The sequence below is a fragment of the Amblyraja radiata genome, chromosome 8, assembly GCF_010909765.2.
Source record: "Amblyraja radiata isolate CabotCenter1 chromosome 8, sAmbRad1.1.pri, whole genome shotgun sequence".
Classification (NCBI taxonomy): domain Eukaryota; kingdom Metazoa; phylum Chordata; class Chondrichthyes; order Rajiformes; family Rajidae; genus Amblyraja; species Amblyraja radiata.
In genome coordinates, this window is record NC_045963.1 from 32,791,357 (window position 1) to 32,815,606 (window position 24,250).

The 24,250-nt window shown below is 41.9% G+C and overlaps 1 protein-coding gene across 2 annotated transcripts in view; it reads left to right on the forward strand.

Moving 5' to 3' along the window:
• Positions 1 to 24,250, forward strand: part of camkmt (calmodulin-lysine N-methyltransferase) — a 332,097-nt gene that overhangs the window by 245,956 nt on the left and 61,891 nt on the right. For both annotated transcript variants that reach the window (XM_033025515.1, XM_033025516.1), the window contains exons 8-9: positions 12,337 to 12,411; positions 16,794 to 16,857. In XM_033025515.1, coding sequence (XP_032881406.1) covers positions 12,337 to 12,411; positions 16,794 to 16,857 — 139 coding nt within the window. The remainder of the gene's footprint in view (positions 1 to 12,336; positions 12,412 to 16,793; positions 16,858 to 24,250) is intronic.

Consider the following 24,250-nt stretch of genomic DNA (forward strand, 5'->3'; position numbering starts at 1 on the left):
GGATAAAAATAATTTCCAGTGATTCAACACCTTGTGATTTAAGACATTTCATTTCTGTGCTAAATGGCCTCCCTCAACCAAACATCATCTCTGCATCTGCTCTGTTGAGTTCTCTAAGAAACGTGTTAACTTCAATAGGTTGAAAAGAATTGAGGCCTTGTGTTCTTATTTTCTCCACAAATGTCATCCCAGAAATCATTTTGGTGAATGTTCATTGCACGGACTCCATGACAAAGTATGTCAATTTTTAGGGAAGGAGACCAAAACTATACACAATAATCCAGGTGCCCTCTCAGCAAGGCTCTGTATTGTTGCAGTGTGATACCTTTACACAATTTTTCTCACAACAAAGACCAATATGCCATTTAGCTTTCTATTGCTTGTTCAACCTCAGTGTTGACCCTCAGTGACTTGTTTACATTAACACCAACATGCCACTGAACATGAACATTTCACACTCTGTCGTCATTTTACAAAACACAGCTTTCCTGTTGTTTACCAGAGTGGTTAAATTAAATGTTTAAGAAGGAACTGCAGATGCTGGAAAATCGAAGTTAGACAAAAGAGTTGGAGAAACTCAGCGGGTGCGGCAGCATCTATGGAGCATAGGAAATAGGCAACGTTTCGGGCCGAAACCCTTCTTCAGACTACTTAAATTGTTTTTTTAGAAATTAGATACCATCTGCCTTCTACTTATCTACTCACTTAACTTGTCATTAACCCTTGAACCCTCTTTACATCCATCTCCCAACTCACAATTCAACCTAATTGTTCATCATCAGCAAACATGGAATTATGACACTTGGTTCTCTCAGTTTTACTTTTAGACTTTAGAGATACAACTCGGAATCAGGCCTTTGGCCCACCAAGTCCGCGCCGCCCACGATCACCCAGTACGCTAAACACTATCCTACACACTAGGGACAATTTACAATTTCAATGAAGCCAATTGACCTACAAACCTGTACGTCTTTGGAGTGTGGGAGGAACCTGAAGCACCTTTTGAAAACCCACGCAGTCACAGGGTAAACATACAAACTCCATACAGACAGCATCTTAGTCAGGATTGAACCCGGTTCTCTGGCATTGTAGGGCAGCAGCTCTACCGCTGTGCCATTATGCCGCCCTTATACTGAATATAGATTGATGATTCATTTTGAATGGGACCACAAGCACTGATCCCTACAACATCCCACCAGCCACTGCCTACCAGCTTGAGAAAGGCATGTATTTATTTCCCCAAGCTTTGCTTTCTGTTTGTTAACTAATTCTTGTAGCCTCCAGAATATTACCCCATGTGATGTAACCTTGTTGATCAATTTCTTTCATACAACACAATATAAAAATATATAAATATACCACATCCATAAGTTAGCCTTCATTCTACTTGTTGCATCCTCAATGAACTCCATAAAATGAGTTGAACATAATGTTTCTTATATAGATCTATGCTGGTTCTGCCCAGTCCTGTTATTTGACAGGGGTAACATATCCTAATTTTCTCTGTCCTTTCTTTCTTAAATAGCATGCTTATATTACTGACCTCCAAACTGTGGGATTTATTCCAGAATCTATAAATTTTAAACAAGATAGGTATCCACAATCTCTATATCTGCCTCTTTTAAAACATGGAATGTAGATCATCCGATCCTTGGAATTTATCAGCTTTCAGTCTCTTATCGGATATTTGTTGAACTGATAACTTTTTCAGCTCCTTGTTCTTGTGGGAAGCTTTGTCCTATAGATTTTTCTGGCAGGATTTTTTTTCGTCCTTTTATGAAGCCAGAGAAAATATTTATTTACTGTCTCTGCCATTTCCTTATTTCTCCCTGAAATTCTCCTGTCTCTGTAAGGAATGCACATTGCTCTTGCTCGTCTTTCCTTTAGACTTTTGAGATGCAGTGCAGAAACAGGCCTTCAGCCCATCGAGTCCATGCCGACCCAGCTATAACCCCGTACACTAGCACCATCCTACACCCTAGGGACAATTTACAATGATACCAAAGCCAATTAAACCAACAAACCTGCACTTGTTTAAAGTGTGGGAGGAAACCGAAGCTACCAGAGAAAACCCACGCAGTCACAGCGAGAACATACAAACTCCGTACAGACAGTGCCCATAGTCAGGATCGAACCAAGGTCCCTGGCGCTGTAAGACAGCAACTCTACCGCTGTGCTGCCCTATTTTCTCATTTGAATTCCTACAGAAGCTCCTGGTTGGCGATTCTCTTGCCATTAGTACCTCACTGGAAGGACTACAGTGGTTCAGGAAGGCGTGTTACCATTATTTTCTCACAGAAAATGTTGTTATGGACATAAATGCTGGGCTTGCCAGCAATGCCAACAGAGTAAAGATAATGAATGTGCAAAATGCACTTTCCCATTGTGTCGTGCCACTCAAAAAACAATTATGTACATAGGTCCCAAGATGAGGCTTTCCAGTTTAGGACATCCAAGATGTCCTCCTCCTTCAGTACAGTAAATGTAGTTTCCCTCCTACCATTGTGGATGAATCCTTCACCTGTGTTTCTTCTAGATCCAGCAGTTCTCCTCTTTTTCGTCCTTCTGCTGGGCAGAACAGGATAGAGTTCACCTGGTCCAACATTTCATTCTCTGGCACTTCTGCCGCCGTCAACATGATCCCACGACCAGTCGCATCTTTACATCCTGCTTATTGTAAAATACTCTGCATTTACCCTATCTATTCCCTTGATTATTTTTTACACCTCTATGAAATCTCACCTCTTCCTCCTGCGTTCTAAGGGATAAAGTCCTAGCCTCCCCAACCTCTCCCCATAGCTCAGGCCCCCAAGTCCTGTCAACATCTCAGCCTTGTTTTGTTATCTCCATCCTCTCCAGGATCCACACATTTCATGCCAGCTCTTGCCCTACCTGCTCTACTCTTTACAGTATACTGGCTATTTCCTCTCTACTCTTTCAGTCCAGAGGAAAGGTCTCAACCTAAAACTGTAATTGTCTATATCCCTCTACAGATGCTGGCCAACCCACTGAATTCCTCCAGCGCCATCAGTATCTTGTGTCTCATTAGTCATACTATTGCATTGCAGACTAGCCCGATGGAATGTGATGCTCACTGAATTTCCCAATTTCAGGTAACCTACATCATCTATATTCATTTCCCTCCTAACCCACACAGATTTTCTCACCATTCCCCTCCTTTCCAAATCCCAGCCCCATTACCCAGTTACCTTGTCTTCCCCCACATGATTCTATCTGCCCATCATCCACTCACACATTAAACCCACTCCTTTCCTCTTTCCCCCGACAGGATCCATCGGCCCATCATCCCGCCCTTGTATGGTTCCACTCATCACCTTCCTTAGGTACCAGATTCCAGATACATAACCATTTGTTTTCTCCATTTATCATCTACCACCTTCTGACTTTACCTCCACACTCCCCTCTTCCTACCTGGTTCCATCTGTACATCACATCCATCATTACCTGCTTCCACTTTGCCTGCTAATTCCTGCTTCACCTCTCCCCTCTTTATACTGGCTATCTCCCCTCAACACCTCAGTACTGATACAGGGCCTTGATCTGAAGGATTAATTATCCCTCTGCTTCTGCAGATGCTACTTGATCCACCCACACTTTGTTCTTTGTTCCACATTACAGCATCTGCACTCCCTTGGGACCCCATACCTTTTGCATGAAAACCAAAAATCAGCGTATTCTTTCACTTATAACTAAAGATGGGATAAGTGCGGAAACCGGCTATATAATGAGTCTGGGATTTGAACAATAGTTCATATGCTGCACAACAAGGAAACTCTGCAGGTTTAGAACCTATCACTTCTTCAAGAACCAGTTTCACTCTTTGATTTAAGATGATTGTATCAGAAGGAACAAAATGTTGAGGAGCCTACAAGAATTTAAAAGAAACATTGCAGTGCAAAGAGCGAAGGAAAGGGCTAGAGAGTGACTGACAATCATCAAAAAAAAGCCTGGAGAGGCTACTGGAATTATACAGAGCATGTACTTCGAATACCATATTAAATCAATTTTAAGAAATCTACCTTATGAAATGTGTACAGGCCTTGAGGGGATACAAACAAAGATGTACCAGAGTGATAATCTGAGATGAAAGTACTTAGCTATTACAGGTACACCTGAGCTATATTCTTTGGTTGTGGTGGTTTTAAGAGCTAATCCGATTGTGGTAAAGGGATTTAATAGCATATACATGCTTTTAAAGTTATATACAGGTAAAAACAGGAATAATTCCTTCATACAGTGGCTGTGAGGTTATAGAATTCACTCTCCCGGGCCAAAGATGTAGAATCAAAGATTTTATTTAAAAAATAAAGTTATTACAGAATGCAGACAAAAGACAATGAGATGCACTTAAAGAACTTCCACTGCCGGCAGAACTCACAAGGTGGTGCAAATGATTTTAATTGTTTTTGCTCTTGATATTTATGTGACATGAAAGTATGAAGACATGGATTACTTCCTTTTATTTTTACAGTTTTACAGTTGGTTATTTCTACCTGTGTCCTGTGCCTGTGTCCTGCCCTCAACATCAACATCTATACTCTAGTTTTGGGCGATATTTCCACAGTGGATTCATTCTCCCCAGCAACCATTGCATTTCCATTCATACTTGCTCTTGACCAATTGTCTCCATACCTCAAATCTCCGGATGCCCTTGCTATTTAGTTTCTTACCACCCAGGTGGTAAGCGGGGATGATTCATTTCACTGCACCTTCGTTGGTGCATGTGACAAATAAATTTGACTTTGACTTTGAGGAAACACTTTTTCACACAGAGGGTTCTGAGTGTGGAATTCTCTGCCTCAGAGAGCGGCGGAGGCTGGATCTCTGGATACTTTCAAGAGAGAGCTAGATAGAAGGGAGAAGGCAAGAACGGGGTACTGATTGTGGATGATCAGCCATTATCCCATTGGATGGGGGTGCTTACTTGAAGGGCCAAATGGCCTACTCCTGCACCTATTGTCTATTGTCTCTACCATGAATTCCTTGTTAAAGACAGTGATAAAGACTCTCACAGCTACCATTATCAATGTCCTGCTCAAAATATGATAACATATGATGAGCCTGTACTCGCTGAAGTTTAGATGAGGGGGAATCTCATTGAAACTTACCAAAAAGTGAAAGGCCTGGATAAAGTGGATGTGGAGAGGATGTTTCCACTAGTGGGAAAGTCTAGGACTGGAGGCCATAGCCTCAGAACAAAAGGATGTTTCTTTAGAAAGGAGATGAGGAGGAATTTCTTTAGTCAGACGGTGGTGAATCTGTGGAATTCATTGCCACAGTTAGCTCTGGAGGCCAGATCAATGGATATTTTTAAGATAGAGATTGATAGATTCTTGATCATTACGGGTGTCAGGGGTTATGGGAAGAAGGCAGAAATGGTTGAGATTGATGTACTAAGCAGACTCTTCGTTAAGACACCCAATGTGATATTGCAGCTGTATTTCTTCAGAGCTTGTCTAATGCAGCTACAACGGTATCCATCAATGGCCATATACTTAATGTACTACTTGATTCTGGCAGTTCAGAAAGTTTTATAAGTGAACAAGTTGTATCTCAACTAAATCTAACTATAATTCCTTCAAATAGAGAAATCTCGATGGCTCTGACAATTCTCAATACTCAAATTATTGGATCTTGTATTGTAGACTTTATTCTGAATAAAACTAGCTATAAATCTATATGTCTTGGTATTCTGAAAAATTTGTGTAGCGATATAATTCGAGGTCAGGATTTTCAGAAACTGTACAGATCACTTCAAATAATGTATGAAGGAACTATGCCTGATCTTGCATTGTCAAAGCCACCATTATTGTGTTGTTTTTCTGCTGCATCTGTTGAATGTCCTTCATTATTCACTAATTTATCTTCTAAGTGCAAGCCAATTGCTACAAAATCAAGACATTTTAGTAAAGATTTTTTTTAATTTTATTTATTTTTTTATTTTTTTTTAATTAGAAGTACGGTAAGTTACAATAATACACAACACATATGTCTTAATACATTTTTTGTACCGCTTCATTTTTTGAGCTTTAAGAAAAAGATAGAAGTAAAGGAAGTAAGGAAAGTGCGCAAGAGTCGTGAAGGTGCAAGAGAGTGTTGAGAAAAGAAAGCCCCTTAGAAAAGAAGTTAGAGAAGGAAGTAAAGAAAGAAAGTAGACCCTAGAAAAGAAGGGAAAAAAAAGGAGAAACAATCGCTCTATTATAACATTAAACTCCGCAGAAAGGGGACTACCAACCAAGTCTGTTTTTGTTGTTTTACCCCCCGTTGCCAGATCCTGGTACCATTTGTTTATTTATTTATTTTTAAAATTACTATTGCACCTCATGCTTGTAATCGTTCCAAAAACGTAGACCACGTCTTTTGGAATTGGTCTGCTTGCCTGCTAAGAGGAATCTCATCTCTTCCAGATGTAGTGTTTCAAATATATTTGATATCCACATTTTTATTGTTGGTGTAGGCGCATTTTTCCAGAATTTAAGTATGAGCTTTTTTCCCACTATTAGCCCGTAATTGAGTAAATTCTTCTGAAACACGTTTAGTTCAGGGTTACCTTCCGATATTCCAAAAATGATCCATTCTGGTTTTGGTACCAGTTTTATTTTGATTAATTTTGTAAAGATATCAAACATTTCATACCAGAATTTTTGGATTTTTGTACAAAAAACAAAAGAATGCGCTATGGTAGCCTCTTGACACAGACATTTATCACAGATGGGTGAGACATTAGGGAAGAGTTTATTTATTTTAGTTTTTGAATAATATAGTCTATGTAATGTTTTGAATTGGATGAGAGTATGTCGTACGTTGATCGAACATTTATGCACCTGTAGTAAGTGATTATCCCAGCTCTCTTTTGAAATTTTTATAGCTGACATTTTAGTAAAGATGATAGGAACTTTATCAATACAGAAGTAACTAATCTTTTACAAGAAGGTATCATAGAACCCAGCTCTTCCCCTTGGAGGGCACAAGTCGTGGTTAAGGACCCCTTGGAGTGACATAGAACGAGACTCTGCATTGATTACTCTCAAACTATAAACCAGTTCACTGAGCTTGATGCATATCCATTACCTCGTATAGAAGAGATTATCAATACATTAGCTAAGTATAAAATATTCTCTACTTTTGACTTAAAAAGTGCTTACTACCAAATTCCTTTGAAGGAATCAGAGAAGAAATACACTGCGTTTGAAGCAAATGGGAAATTATACCACTACCACAGAGTTCCTTTTGGTGTAACTAATGGCGTGGCTGTTTTTCAGAGAGAGATGGACAAACTTGTTGAACAGGAAAACCTTAAAGATACTTTCCCTTATCTTGATAATATAACTATTGCTGGAAAAGACCAAGCTAAACATGATGAAAATGTACAACGATTTTTAGATGTTGTACATTCTAAAAATCTAACATTAAATGAGGCTAATTCAATAACATCAGTGTCATCAATTAATATTCTTGGTTATTGGGATGGAAATGATATAATCAAGCCTGATCCAGAATGACTCCGGACACTCAAAGAGATACCTGTTCCAGCCACATTAAACTCTACGAAGGGTTCTTGGGATATTTGCATATTATGCTAAATGGATACCAAATTTTTCTGACAAAATTCAACCTTTGATTAGAGCAAAATCTTTCCCCCTTGACTCTACAGCAATTGGTGCCTTTCCTTCTTTAAAGAAACAATTGGAATCTGCGACATTACACGTCATCGATGAGGATCTCCCCCTTGTTGAATGTGATGCCTCTGATTTAGCAGTATCAGCAACATTAAATCAAGGAGGACGACCAGTGGCTTTCATGTCTCGTACTCTCCAAGGTAGTGAATTACACTACCCACCCGTCGAAAAGGAAGTTACAGCAATTATTGAAGCAGTGAGAAAATTGAGTCATTTCCTTGCTCGCCAGCACGTCACTTTGATAACAGATCAGCGTTCAGTAGCTTTTATGCTGGATAATCAGAAACGAACGATGATTAAAAACAGTAAAATTCATGAATGGAGGATTGAATTATCTGCATATAGTTATTCTAGGTATTGAGTAAGGATAATGTTGCTCCGGATACATTAACTCGAGCATTTTGTGCCTCTGTTCATTCTTCTGTACTCACTGATCTTCACAATGGGCTGTATCATCCTGGAATCACTCGTTTGTTACACTATGTTTGTTCCAAAAACTTACCTTTCTCTACAGAAGATGTGAAGATGACGTGTGCTTCATGTAGAATCACACGTGCTGAATTAAAGCCAAGGTTCTTCCTTCCTGAAGAAGGAAGATTGATCAAAGCTACTCAACCTATGGAACGTTTCAGTATTGACTTCAAAGGGCCTTTACCATCCTCCTGTCGAAATGTTTATATACTTACCTTAGTTGATGAATATTCAAGGTTTCCATTTGCTTTTCCTTGTCCAAAAACGTCAGCTGCTACGGTTATCAAATGATCAACTGTTTTCATTCTGTGGATTTCCAAGTTACGTACATTCTGATAGGGGCACCTCATTCATGTCAAAAGATTTAAAAGACTACCTTTCTAATAAAGGAATTGCAACAAGTAAAACAACACCATATCATCCTATGGTCGGGTTGAGAGGTATAACAGAATCATTTGGAAAGCAATGAAACTGGCTTTAAAGTCAAATGACATACCAGATCAGCAGTGGGAATGTGTTCTACCAGATGCATTACACTCCATCAGATCTCTACTGTCAACTGCTACCAATACTACTCCACATGAGCAGTTCTTTAACTTCAAACGGCGTTCTTCTAGTGGTACTTCTCTGCCATCATGGTTGACTAGCCCTGGGCTTGTGTTGCTTCGTCGTTATGTCCGATCAAATAAGAATGAGCCTTTTGTTGATGAAGTTGAACTGACTGATGTCAACCCTTCTTATGCAACTATCAAGTATCAGGATGGACGTCAGTCAACTGTCTCACTTCGTGACCTTGCACCATGTCCGTCTTCTCCATCAGCTCAATCACTTCTTGAGAACATTAATCGAGAACTTCCAACACTCCCACTCCTATGGAAGCATCTATAAGAAATTCTAAAGTGTAAATCTAAATAACAATACGAGTGAACTTGATGACCAAGCAATATATGTACCCCCAGCTATTGAAACACCATTATCTTCTGAAGCTCCAGTGCTGCAACGGTCATCAACACGTATTAAACTTCCTGACCGTCTCAACTTATAAATAGGAGGGGAGAATGAAGTGGGCGCATTAGTGCATGTGCGGGGCTCTTCTAGAGTGTGCGCATGTGCGGGGGCTTTTTCAGAGTGTGCGCATGTGTGGAGATTACGGGCGGGAAAGGCCTGCGGAATCAGCCATGTTTGCCAGACGTTTCTGACTTTATGTATTAAAGAAATAAGTTGCTTAAAGCTTAAATAAAGTTAAGTAAAGTACGAGTAGTGTAAAGTTTCATTTGCCTCACAACACACGTACAAAACAGCAAGGAGCAGTACACCGTGGCAGCCATCGTCAGCGCCAGCTGATGGGGATCTCTGGAGGAAGTTACATCATTAGCTTGCCACTTCTAGCTGAACAAGGATACAAGTGTTTCAGCCTGTCCTTCGCACTTAATGGTGCCCTATGCAGAATGGGGGTGTTCTTTCTCCTAGTTGCAGTTTAATTGTCTATTGCCATTCAAGACTGCGTTTGACAGGACTGTAGGATCACTTTACTCTATTCATTACATCAAGGTTTTGCTGTTTAGCAAGCTTAGAGCCCTGCGCTGCAACTTGACCAGGTTGGCTTCTCGTTTCTAGGTTTGCCTGGTGCTGTTCCCACCATGGTCTTTTCCACTCCTCTATGAACCAGCCTCAATCACTTGACATGACAATAATGGTAGTAAGGAGGATGTTATGCCGTGAGATTATAGAGTTTGTTTAGTTGATAGATACAGCGTGGAAACAGGCCCATTCGGCCCACCGAGTCCGCGCGAATAAACGTCCACCCATACACTAGTTCTATCCTGCACACAAGAGACAATTTACAAAAATAAATTAACTTACAGACCAGCACGTTGTTGTTTCATTGGAGCTTCAAAGTAAACTGGACCTTAAAGAGATACAGTAGCCCATTGATCATCTATCATCATTTATCATTGATGTAAGAACAAGGCATTAAGTTATGAGAGAAAATCAACTTTCTATCAGTTGGTTGATTACAAAAAGTAGGTTCTAAACTCTCTGTATATGGGGGATGATTGTAGTGTTCGACATGGTGTTGAGCCATGCAGACCAATAAAGGTCCAATTTTACGTGACATCTATTGGGATCCTGTCTATAATTGCAAGCAAAGATTGTTGGAATTAGCTGAATTACTAGGAAGCTGAACAGTAATTACAGAATTGTCTTCAGGATGTTAGTGCAATCAGAAGAAACATGTTGTGGTCGGCGGAGGGCCGAGGAAGAGATTAAGGGCAGAGCTAAAGAATCTGAGATTCAAACAGAAAATTAAAACTTTCGGTGTAAAAATGACCTTCTTTAAGATCTGAAACTTTTGTTTACAGTTCTCAATATTTTGTTTATCATTAGTAAATCATTTTGTATGTGTGAATTAGAAACCCGTTCCTGAACTTGACCAGAATAAAAGCTAATAATTACATACAATCATTCCTCCTGTTATATCGTAGTTGTATCGGTTCAGAGAATTTTAGCTCGGAGTCACTTGAAATAATAACTGTCTTAAAGAAACTTGAGATTCAATCTGGCAGCTTCAGAAGCGAGTCCTCGGGCCCTGTTCTAATCAGTGTGCATCCATTTGAGTTTAACGGATGAGAATTACACATGTGTTCTGCAACCAGTTCTAATGTGTTTTACAATAAATTGTACGAACTTTGATGTTTCATTTGTACACAAGCTGCAGATGTGTATGAATAGAACTTCTCTCGTGGATGATAAATTTGTAGTATTGAAAGAGTGCAGGTAGCAGGAATACCTGACACCTTTTTAAACTTGCTATGACACCACGCTGGGGTTGCTTTGCATGTGGTGCCTCAATCCAAGCAGAGTAAGTCGATACTGCTAGAGGGCATCTCATTCCGCTTCTCACACTTGGGTCCTGACTCCACATCTACAAATTGACTTTATTTTTCTAGTGATGTGATTTCTACTCAGCAGGAATGCCGAAGTTGAGTGTAAGAGTTTTCCTTCTGAACTCTGGTATGCACATTCACCTGTGGTGAGGGGAAATGAGAGGCGTAAGGATATCAAGGGTTATGGGGAGAAGGCGGGAGAATGGGGTTGCGAAGGAAAGATAGATCAGCCATGATTGAATGGTGTGGTAGACTTGTTGGGCCGAATGGCCTACTGTTGCTTTGACATGAACTTATATGAGCAGAACTGAGGTAAACAGAAGAGACATGGGTGAGGCCTCTGTACACGACAGCTCAGGGGACCCGTGTTGACTGATGAAATATGGAGACCTCAGATAATAAAGGACAAATAAAGATTCAATAAAATATCAGTTATACTGGGTAAACCAGACCACAATAGTTCAAGCCAAATTACAAGTTATCCACCATAGTGTCATTTAGGTGGTCTTCATGAAATTGGGGGTCAATCACAGTGAATTAGTGGAGCACGGTGCACAGACCTACTTAAAACTCACACATTCTGTATATTTTTCTGTTTCTATTATAAAGATTGACGGCAGAAATCTCTTGCACCTACTCCCACTTAGTGGAACTCGATCTGCAGTACAGTGGGAACCACATTTAAATATGTAGATATTTATACATCTGGTAAGGTCATAGCAGCAGAACAGGATAAGGACCAAGAAAATTACAGACTATTGAAGACAAATGTGTGGCATTTTACTTTGAATTTCAAAGCTAGCTATCGGTTATCTGAAGTATCAGCTCTTTACTAACATTTAACAGCGTTTCCAATTGTCTAATTCATAAATGGAATGCATGTTGTATTATGCAGACAATTCCAATAGCTATTTGTTATCTGGGTTTCGTACTTTCAGGTACACTTGCAATGCTCTAGAACTGGTGCTGAGGATAGGAAAGTTAAACATTAATCTCATCCATTGAATATTGTCTTGTTGTGCCTTTGCGGGCGAGGCCAGAATTAAGCGTAGTTTTAATTTGGTTCATGAAAATTTGTCATTTGAAGTCATTTGACTCAGTCTGGGGAAAAAACAGCCACTTAAACTGGGCACCTGATGGTGCATGGTCCTTGTGAAACTGCGTATCAGCAGGAGTCACCGAGACAATTGATAAAAGATACACATTGCTAATAGACACATGCAGGCCACATGAATAAAGTGATGCAACCTGATTATGTTTTGCTACTTCCACTATAGCATAATGCGATGGGATAATGAGATGGATGTGTCTCTTCTAGAAGGACATTTTGATGTCATTATCTGCGCTGATTGGTGAGTATATACATTTTATATAGTTAAAGTATTATAAATATCATTTTGAGACACACAACATATTCTAAGGATAATTTTTCATGCTTTTTTGAATAAGAAAGATTACTTACCAAAAATCTAAAAGTAAACGGCTGAAGTCTGGAATAACATAACGGTGACAAATTAATATGCAGCTTCATGTGACAGCTATCAAGTAGTGGTCTATCACACAGTAACTTCTACCACATTATTTCCAAAGATTGATTTTAAGAGGCATTCCATTTTCTGAAATTGCCTCTTTTTCATGCTTGACGTACCAGTAAATGGACAACTTAGGCAAATTGCTAATAATTATGACTCAGTGAGAAGCAGTCTGGAGAAAGCAAATGTATCAACATAAACAGCTCTCTCTGCAGATTAAAAAGGAATCAGTTGCCCCTTTTCTTTCTTCCAAAAACAAATATCTGACCAATACTACAAAAATTATTCTTGATACAAATAGAGAGCATCAAAATCCTATTTTTCCTGCAACATTGTCAGACAGTGATGGTTCCTAGACACCATTTACTCAAATGTACCGTTTATTGTAGTGTGAAATGATACTGTTTTTATTTGATTCTGAACAAAAAAAAGAGATTATCCATCCATTCCCATATATCAGCTAATACAGTGCCCTCCATAATGTTTGGGACAAACACTCATCATTTATTTATTTCCCTCTGTACTTCACAATTTGAGATTTGTAATAGAAAAAAATCACATGTGGTTAAAGTGCACATTGTCAGATTTTAATAAAGGCCATTTTTATACATTTTGATTTTACCATGTAGAAATCACAATAGTGTTTATACATAGTCCCCCCATTTCAGGGCATCATAATGTTTGGGACACATGGCTTCACAGGTGTTTATTGCTGCTCAGGTGTGTTTAAATGCTGCCTTAATGCAGGTATAAGAGAGCTCTCAGCACCTAGTCTTTCCTCCAATCTTCCATCACCTTTGGAAACTTTTATTGCTGTTTATCAACATGAGGACCAAAGTTATGCCAATGAAAGTCAAATAAGCCATTATGAGACTGAGAAACACAAATAAAAGTGTTAGAGACATCAGCTTACCAAAATTGGGGGAATTGAGTCTGAAGAAGGGTTTCGGCCCGAAACGTCGCCTATTTCCTTTGCTCCATAGATGCTGCTGCACCCGCTGAGTTTCCCCAGCAATTTTGTGTACCTTCGATATTCCAGCATCTGCAGTTCCCTTTTGAACAGCTTACCAAAATTAACTGTTTGGAACATCATTAAGAAGAAAGAGAGCCCTGGTGAGCTTACTAATCTCAATGTGATGTGATGGATGTGGGGGTCTGGAACAATCGCTGATGTCCTGCCCCCCGGCGACGTCATGTCTGTTATTTGGTTTTTCGGCGTTGTGTCCGTTCGGTTATTTGGCTTTTAGGCATTGCGCCCTTTTGGTTATTTGGCTTTTCGGCGACGTGCCCTTTCGGTTATTTGGCTTTTAGACGTCCCGCCCTTTCGGTTATTTGGCTTTTCAGCGTCATACGCTTTCTGTTATTAGGCTTTTCAGCATTGTTTCCGTTCGGTTATTTGGCTTCCACTTCTTCACTTCGTCTTCTCGTCCTTCGATGCCACGTCCAGGTACCACTGGCTCACTTAACTTAATTGATGATACAACTGCTGATGGTAGTAATGAATTCTGAAGTGTGTAGACACATCCTGTCTGCTCAAGTTCAAACAAATGCCTCAAAACTCATTGGCCGGCGGTTCATTCTACAGCAAGACAATGATCCCAAACATACTGCTAAAGCAGCAAAGCAGTTTTTCAAAGCAAAAAAATTGTCAATTTTTGAGTGGCCAAGTCAATCACCTGATCTGAACCCGATTGAGCATGCCTTTTATATGCTGAAGAGAAAACAGAAGGGGACTAGCCCCCAAAACAAGCATAAGCTAAAGATGGCTGCAATACAGACCTGGTAGAGCATCACCAGAGATGACACCCAGCAACTGGTGAATGGCAAACTTCAAGCAGTCAAGCAGGCTTCAAGAGGTGACACCCAGCAACTCCATGAATGGCAGACTTCAAGCAGTCATTACATGCAAAGGATATGCAACAAAATACTAAACATGAGTACTTTCATTCACATGACATTGCTGTGTCCAAAAGATTATGGTGCCCTGAATTGGGGGGACTATGTATAAACACTGCTGTAATTTCTACGTGATGAAACCAAAATGTATAAAAATGGCCTTTATTAAAATCTGACAATGTGCACTTTAACCACATGTGATTTTTTCTATTACAAATCTCGAATTGTGGAGTACTGAGGCAAATAAATAAATGATGGGTCTTTGTCCCAAACATTATGGAGGGCACTGTGCAATCACGAGAGGTTTGACAACCAACATCCAAACAGTCGTCATGGATGTCAAGCACTGTGATTGTGATGCTCTCCATGTTTGAATAGCCAGCTGACGTTCACTGTTTGAATTCACACCGAGAGTGGCCACTTCAGTGAGGCACTGGAGCAGAGCAGATATCAGTGGAATTTTCACCCCTGTTGGAAATACAGACCAATATATTTAGCATTTGCATAAGACCAACAGATAATTTTCCAAGTGACTCTCAGATGATGCTTGACTCCAATATTAGAGGCCTGTAATTTGTTTTGTGACTTTGTATTACTGTTTTCTATATATTTTTTAATTCTTAATTTTGGCTTCCTTTATTTGCAATCAAAATAATGCACTCTTGTATTCTTTTCTGCATTCCTCTGGTGAAAAATGCAAAAATATAAGATATATTTGAAATTTTACTCCCTGGAGCAAAGTATTCTGGATTTGCATTATTATTTGTTAAAATCCCCCAAAAAAACAGAACAGATATCAAATTCACTCACTTTTGGTTTTAAAGAAGCTGTCAGCCAATTGACTAAGGTAGTGAGATAATAATGTATGTATTATAATCTCTACAAAGGTACAAAGGACATTTATTATCACATACACCAATAGGTGTAGTGAAATTTAACTTGCCATCGCAGCACATCTTCATTACCAATCTTCATTAGAATAGTGATTCAGTGTTTAGCTCAGCTGCTGAGTTTCCTTAGTCTTCTCGAAGATGAAAGTAGGTGAGTGAGACTGATGTCCATGAGTTATTGACCTCACAAGCTATTTATTTCCTCAGGGAACATGAGAGCATTGTTCCTTCAGAAACATACAAGCTATCTCCAAGGTAAACCCTGTTCCTACATTTAGTGATCCATCCATTTTCCTGCCCCATCTTCAGGATCTCCCTCGGTCACAGCCTACTCTTCCTGCTCGCACCACTGAAACCCTGACACTATCGTTTGCTTCTTTCAATCACAACAGGGCTCCAGAGCCAATATCTGCACCCACATCCAATACTGGGGTCCCAACTCCCTCTCTCTTGTTCTCAGCAAATGGAAGATCCATCAAGATCCAAAGCACAGATTTGTAGAGTACAGAGGCAAATAAATTAATGATGGGTCTTTGTCCCAAACATTATGGAGGGCACTGAATATCCACTGCCTAAATTCACTTGGGAATGATTGACAAATCGAGAGAATGGCTTGAAACAAGGACACGAGCTCTTCCCCTCAAGAAAGACCAGAATCTTCACCTTAAAATGGGGAGAATATTGTAATGGAGGAAACCAGTGAATAAAAGTTAGTGTACACACAAACTCTATTGCTTATGGTTCTATTGTAAGTAAATGAGTGAAACTACATTTGTAACTTTGCACTGATGGTATAAACCAGAGTTGCACCCCCTGCATCAGACAAAGAGTTAAGCAACACCATATGATTTCAGCATGTAATTTAGTAAATGTCATCCTCACCTAATATTAGAGTGGATACTTCAGGTTTCATTGCAAGGATAAAGATAATGCTGCAGGATTAGATCAGATTAAGAATGAAGGCAGTCAGGAAAACTGGGGAAGGAGACCTGCAGTCTCCTTGGAAGCTTATGCATAGCTCACATATGGACTTTCCGCAGATTAAATAGGTGAAGCGAGGTCTGGCCAAAAGATTTAAAATGTTAAATATTTTCTTTGTGCAAGAACAGGAGCAGCTGCTGGGTAATCTTGGCTTATTTTGAAATAAACCAGAAGGGTAAGAAATTAAATGTGACATAAATCAATTCAGTTTAAAATTATATTTATATATCCCTGCCATTTATCAAACATCAACGTATAGATGAATAAAGACTATGTAAAGAAAACTAGAAAAAATATTTGTTAAATTTATGCACATAACCCTTTTCTAACAGATTATGGTGGTGGATAATTGAAATTAATATTTTTCTGTCAATATCATTGACTCAGCAAGATGCCTTGAAAATCCTGCTCTTGTTTCTTTCCCCTCAATGTCAGCTTGTTTCTGGACCTGTACAGAGCCAGCCTCGTTGATGCAATAAAGAGATTACTCAAACCCAATGTAAGTATGTTTCCATTTTCTCTCATCATGAGTTTCGGAATAATTAGTTCCCCTACACAATGATTGGGAATGGAACGGAATGGCATGATTAATGTCATGTAATACTTTAATACTTATTAGTTCCAACTTCAATTTAGTCGTCTTATCTGCTTGATTCTTTCATAAACTAGAAAAGTTCTTGTGTTTAGTTGACTGATAAGATGCGCTATGTGAAGCGAAAGGAATGAAATTACTCCAAGGATGCATGAGATTATTTTTTAATCAAAGTCTATTTCAAGTTATCAAAACCAATTATGTTTCTTTTATTAACATTAAATTAGATACTGAATTATTTGCAACTATTAGCTTGTGATTGTGTCAAATTTTATTATTTTATTTACTAATCTATAATATAAAATTTATGGAATTTGTGCTTCACTCAAATAGAGATTAAACACTTTCGAGTTAATATAATGTACAGATGTATCACTAGTTCAGCACAGGAATAGGCCCATCGATCCATAATGTCTCTGCCACTGCGCCAAGACACTGTGCCTGCACATAATCCATATCCCCACCCAAAAACCTCTTAAATGCTAATTCACTAGTTCAAACTAAATGTTGAAAATATCACTGGTATTCAGAAAGTACAATAAAACTCAGTTAATCCTACTAACACTCCAACACATGTTTAATTCACTACATTTTAAGATGTTGTACGGTGGAACGATACATTTCAGGTGAACTTGATAACTTTAAAGGGAGCATTGGAAACAAGGCCCTCGTATATCACAGGTGAGAATGGAAACACTGCCAGGTGAATTTCAAGGAAGCACAGCGACTAGGTGTGACTAGTCCGGAAGAACCTTTACAGGAGCGACAGATGGTGCAGCAATGTCCAGCTGACTGGCACATTACGTGGCATCTGCGCCAGGCCCATCCTTCGCAACACCGGGGACAGGTAGAACCTCTGCAGGTAGTGACACTTGGTGCCCACGTGCCTTGGCTTTACGCTCCGCTTGATGCAGCCATACACGAAGGTGGCCACCAGGGTGAGGGCGACATTCGGCACATTTTTACCTCCGTTGTCTGCTGACTTGTGCATTGTGGCCCATCGCACCCGGTCCATCCTCGACCACCAGATGAACTGGAAGATGTGGTGTAGAAGGGAGGGACAGGCCACACGCGCCAAGTACAGCAGCCCCGAGAGTACCTCACACCTGATGATCAAATGTTTCCCGTTAAAGCAATGGAGCGCTGCTTCTACAGCTCCTATTTCTTCCCCGCCTTGCCTATACGCTCCAGCTAATTCTTGTCACACGCCTCTGCCCCCCCCGAACCAGATCCCCAGCACCTTCAAGAAGTCAGGCTTGATGGTGAAGGGGACAGAAGATCGGTCGGGCCAGTTGCCAAAGAGCATGGCCTCGCTCTTCCTGCGGTTCACCCTGGCGCCCATGGCCGACTCATACTGGTCGCAGACGCGCTAATCAATCTGCAGACCGACCCTGGATCCGAGTCGCCGAAGACGGCGACATCGTCCATGTACAGGGAGGTTTTGACCTGAGTGCCCCCACTGCCTGGCAATGTCACTCCTCTTATACTCGCGTCCTTCCTGATGGACTCGCCAAAGGTTCAATACAACAGACGAACAACAGGGGAGAGAGGGCAACCCTGCCTGACTCCAGACCTGACGGGAAAGTTGTCTGATTCCCACCCATTGATTTGGACTGCACTACAGATATCGGTGTAGAGCAGTTGGATCCTGCAGGTGCTGCAGGGAAATGACTCCATGGATCCTGTGGCGTGGTTCCCAGAGCAGACTGCCCAGCTTGTCTGGCAAAATGCCTCATCGCCAGAACTCACCAACAAGCACCAAGACCTGGCTTGGCTGGCGGTGAGGGGAGCCCTCCCAGTCAGATCCTTCCTGCACCGTAGGAAACCTCACTACCAGCGCATGCTGCCCTCGGGACGGCTACTTTCGAGAAGTTTAAACAAAATAGTGGGGGGGAGGGATTGACAAATTGGGAGTATAAAGATGGAGTTGAAGAGGAAGTGAGTACGGGAAAAGTTACAAAAGACTCCCGAATTAATGGGAAGGAAAATTCGAGAAGGGATAAAATAGTAAGGTTAGGGCCAATTGCGAGCAGTGCGAGAGGGGAGGTGAATACCGAGGTCAAAGTGTTGTATATAAATGCGCGAAGTATAAGAAATAAAGTGGACGAACTTGAGGCCCAGTTAGAAATTGGCAAGTATGATGTGGGAATTACAGAGACATGGCTGCAAGAGGGCCAGGGCTGCGAACTGAATATTCAAGGGTATACCTCCAAACGAAAAGGCAGACAGGTGGGCAGAGGGGGTGGGGTAGCTTTGTTGGTGAGGAATTAAATTCAGTCCCTTGCAAGGGGTGACATTGAAACAGGAGATGTGGAGTCAGTATGGATAGAACTGAGGAATTGTAAGGGTAAAAATGCCCTAATGGGACTTATCTACAGGCCCCCAAACAGTAGCCTGGACATAGGGTGCAAGTTGAATCAGGAGTTTAAATTGGCATGTAGTGAAGGTAATGCTACAGTTGTAATGGGAGATTTCAACATGCAGGTAGACTGGGAAAATCAGGTTGGTACTGGACCCCAAGAAAGGGAGTTTGCGGAGTGCCTCTATGATGAATTCTCAGAGCAGCTTGTATTGGAGCCTACCAGGGAGAAGGCAATTCTGGATTTAGTGTTATGTAATGAACCGAATTTGATAAAGGAACTTGAGGTTAAGGAGCCATTAGGAGGCAGTGACCATAATATGGTCAGGTTTAATCTACAATTGGAGAGGGAGAAGGGTAAATCGGAGGTGTCAGTGTTACAGCTGAATAAAGGGGACTATGGAGCCATGAGGGAGGAGCTGGCCAAAGTTGACTGGAAAAATACCCTAGCAGGGATGACAGTGGAACAACAATGGCAGGTATTTCTGGGAATAATACAGAAGGTGCAGGATCAGTTCATTCCAAAGAGGAAGAAAGATTCCAAGGGGAGTAAGGGGCGACCGTGGCTGACAAGGGATGTCAGGGACAGTATAAAAATAAAAGTGAAGAAGTACAACGTAGCAAAGATGAGCGGGAAGCAAGAGGATTGGGTAATGTTTAAGGAGCAACAGAAGATAACTAAAAAGGCAATACGGGGAGAAAAGATGAGGTACGAAGGAAAACTAGCCAAGAATATAAAGGAGGATAGTAAAAGCTTCTTTAGGTATGTGAAGAGGAAAACATTTGTTAAGTTGGACACTTGAAGACTGAAAAAGGTGAATTTATTATGGGGAACAAGGAAATGGCAGAGGAGTTGAACAAGTACTTTGGATCCGTCTTCACTAAGGAGGACACAAACAATCTTCCTGATATAGTAGTGGCCAGAGGATCTGGGGTGACGGAGGAACTGAAGGAAATCCACATTAGGCAGGAAATGGTGTTGGGTAGACTGAAGGGGCCTGAAGGCTGATAAATTCACCAGTTATTCACCAGACCAGTTAGCCTGACATCGGTGTTGGGGAAGATGCTGGAGTCAATTATAAAAGATGAAATAGCGGCACATTTGAATAGCAGTAACAGGATCGGTCTGAGTCAGCATGGATTTACGAAAGGGAAATCATGCTTGACTAATCTTCTGGAATTTTTTAGGATGTAACATGTAAATTTGACAAGGGAGAGCCAGTGGATGTAGTGTACCTGGACTTTCAGAAAGCATTTGATAAGGTCCCATATAGGCGATTAGTGGGCAAAATTAGGGCACATGGTATTGGGGGTAGAGTGCTGACATGGATAGAAAATTGGTTGGCAGACAGGAAACAAAGAGTAGGGATTACGGGTCCCTTTCAGAATGGCAGGCAGTGACTAGTGGGGTGCCGCAAGGCTCGGTGCTGGGACCGCAGCTATTTACAATATACATCAATGATTTAGATGAAGGGATTCAAAGTATCATTACCAAATTTGCAGATGACACAAAGCTGAGTGGCAGTGTGAACTGTGAGGAGGATGCTATGAAAATGCAGGGTGACTTGGACAGGTTGGGTGAGTGGGCAGATGCATAGCAGATGCAGTTTAATGTGGATAAATGTGAGGTTATCCACTTTGGTAGCAAAATCAGGTAGGGAGATTATTATTTAAATGGTGTCAAGTCGGGCAAAGGGGAAGTACAATGGGATCTGGGGGTCCTTGTTCATCAGTCAATGAAAGTAAGCATGCAGGTACAGCAGGCAGTGAATAAAGCAAATGGCATGCTGGCCTTCATAACAAGAGGAGTTGAGTATAGGAGCAAAGAGGTCCTTCTGCAGTTGTATAGGGCCCTAGTGAGACCACACCTGGAGTATTGTGTTCAGTTTTGGTCCCTTAATTTGAGGAAGGACATTCTTGCTATTGAGTGAGTGCAGCGTAGGTTTACAAGGTTAATTCCCGGGATGGAGGAACTGTCATATGCTGAGAGAATGGATCGGCTGGGCTTGTATACTCTGGAGTTTAGAAGGATGAGAGGGAATCTTATTGAAACATATAAGATTATTAAGGGTTTGGACATGTTAGAGGCTGGAACATTTTCCCGATGTTGGGGGAGTCCAGAACCAGGGTCCACAGTTTAAGAATAAGGTGTTAGTCATTTAGAATGGAGACAAGGAAACACTTCTTCACACAGAGATTTGTCAGTCTGTGGAATTCTCTGCCTCAGAGGACAGTGGAGGCCGGTTCTATGGATACTTTCAAGAGAGAGCTAGATAGGGCTCTTAAAGATAGCGGAGTCAGGGGATGTGGGGAGAAGGCAGGAATGGGGTACTGATTGGGGATGATCAGCCATGATCACATTGAATGACGGTGCTAGCTCGAAGGGCCGAATGGCCTACTCCTGCACCTATTGTCTATTGTCCATTGAGATGGTCGCTCACCTCTTTGCAGAGTGTGGATTTGCAAAGCGAGTCTGGAGACGTTTGCAAGAGTCTCTGTCACAATTATTCCGAACAGCTCTGTCACAGATGTCTCTGTGATTTGCGGTCTGTTCCCAGGGAAGCATTCAGAGACTGACATCGAGTGCTGCTGGAAGGTCATCAACTCGGTGAAAGATGCTCATTGGTCTGCCCGAGCGCTGTTCATCACCCAGCAGAGCGAGATGACCGTCCGGGAATGTTGCCGACTGGCCCGCTGCAGACTGCAGGAGTCTGTACTGAGGGACGCAGTGAAGCTTGGTGCAGCCAACGCCAAGGCTCGGTGGGGTAGGACCACGGTCTAATGTCCTTCCGCCGCTGGACATGGGGGGCAGGGTGTGGTGGCAACTCCCCTCAAAAATAAGGGAAGTTATTCCACGCCAGTGGGCCACATGAGTGGCAAGGGTGGGGGATAAACTTGTGAAATTTGTGCAATGTGTGTAAACAATATTGAATGTATAGCCTCCGAGAATGTCGGATGAATCTTCTGCACGGTTCCTGAATTGTATATATTTAATACTTGAATAAATTCTATTTTGAAATTTAAAAAAAAGACTAGGTGTGACTAGACATGATGTGCTGAAAGGTAAGTGGGAACCAGGGCCCCAAAGCACTAAGGCGAGCACAGGAATCAGCACCTGAAGAAGGGTTTCGGCCCGAAACGTCGCCTATTTCCTTCGCTCCAGAGATGCTGCTGCACCCGCTGAGTTTCCCCAGCAATTTTGTGTACCCTAGATAAGGTTTACTTGTTGATGTGGAATTATTGCAGAGTCAGCAATAGCTGTAACCACTCTAGTGTTGGATATCATGCTCATCACATTGTTATTTTGCTACCTGTAAAATATCCATTTGAGTGAAGTACTCAGGAATTAAAATATTTCCGCAAAATAATCACAAAAAGGAGAAAAAATAGTAGAAACATGTTTTTATGTTTCTACTATTTAGTAAAATGTAAAAATGGGTAAAAATGCTGGAGAAACTCAGGTGAGGCAGCATCTATGGAGCGAAGGATATAGGCAACGTTTCGGGTCGAGACCCTTCTTCAGACTACAGGTGCACAACCTTTTATCCGGAGTTCCGGAAACCGAAAAACTCCGAAAACCGGCCATTTTTTCCAGGATGTCATCTGCACACCAAAGCTCGCGTTTGGCGCCAAACTTGACCCAAAACGACCCACGGTCAACCCAGATCTGTACTACTGTAGCGGCTGCCTCCACCCCGGAGACTGGGGAGACACTTAAACATCTGTAAATCATTGCTTAAATGTTAGTCAGTTTGTTTGGAGGGCTTTTATGTGAAGGGGGAAACTTTAATTCTTAGTCCCCTACCTGGTCGGAGAGGCGGGGAGCGGGCAATGCCTTACCGGGTCGCCGTGCAGTAAGCTCCGGAGCGCTGTGGCCGCCGACTCCCAGCTGGGGCTGCGGGCGTCCGGCCGCGGGCGGCGCCGGTTGTAGCTCCGACCCCAGCAACTCTACCCCTGGCTGCGCGGCGCTCCAAATCCAGCGCGGCCCGCGGCCGGACGCCCGCAGCCCCAGCACCGCTGTGCCCGCCGACATGTTGTGTGTCGGCGGCCACAGCGCTCCGGAGCTTACCGCACGGCGACCTGGTAAGGCATTGCCCGCTCCCCGCTGGTATCCCAGCGCTGCGACGCCGCTGACTCCCAACATCGCGGCGCTGGGGCTGCGGGCGTCCGGCCGCGGGCCGCGCTGGATTTGGAGCGCCGCGCAGCCAGGGGTAGAGTTGCCGGGGTCGGAGCTACAACCGTGGCCTGACGCCCGCAGCCCCCAGCTCCGCGATGTTGGGAGTCGGCGGCCACAGTGCTCCGGAGCTTACTGCACGGCGACCCGGTAAGGCATTGCCCGCTCCCCGCCTCTCCGACCAGGTAGGGGACTAAGAATTAAAGTTTCCCCCTTCACCCCCCCCACCACATAAAATCCCTCCAAACTAACTGACTAACATTTAAGCAATGATTTGCAATGATTCCCCGGTCTCCGGGGAGGAGGCAGCCGCTCCAGACTTTTCAAGCCGCCCGCGCTACCTACCTAATCTACGCTAAAAATCTTCCATTCGGAAATCCGAAAAATTCCGAAATCCGACAAGTGTCTGGTCCCAAGGCTTTCGGATAAAAGGTTGTGCACCTGTATTAGTTATTCAGATTATTAGTTATTGCTATTTCCATTTCCTGCATCGCTTGGTCATTTATGTTACTTAATTCAAATTATTGGCTAGTTGAATACTTTATAGCAAGAGACAAATTAATGTAATCAGGAGTAATGTGTATAGTTTATATAACATATAATAACAAGTGCTTTAATTTCCAAACTTTGAGACTAATCTAGTTTTAAGTGGTGTGTGTATTCCAATGTAACAGATTAATCCATCGTTTTTGGATTTAGCCGTGGTGCATTATGTTGAATAGATGCCGGGCCTGGTATATTTGTCTCAATAATCACTAACTGCTCTT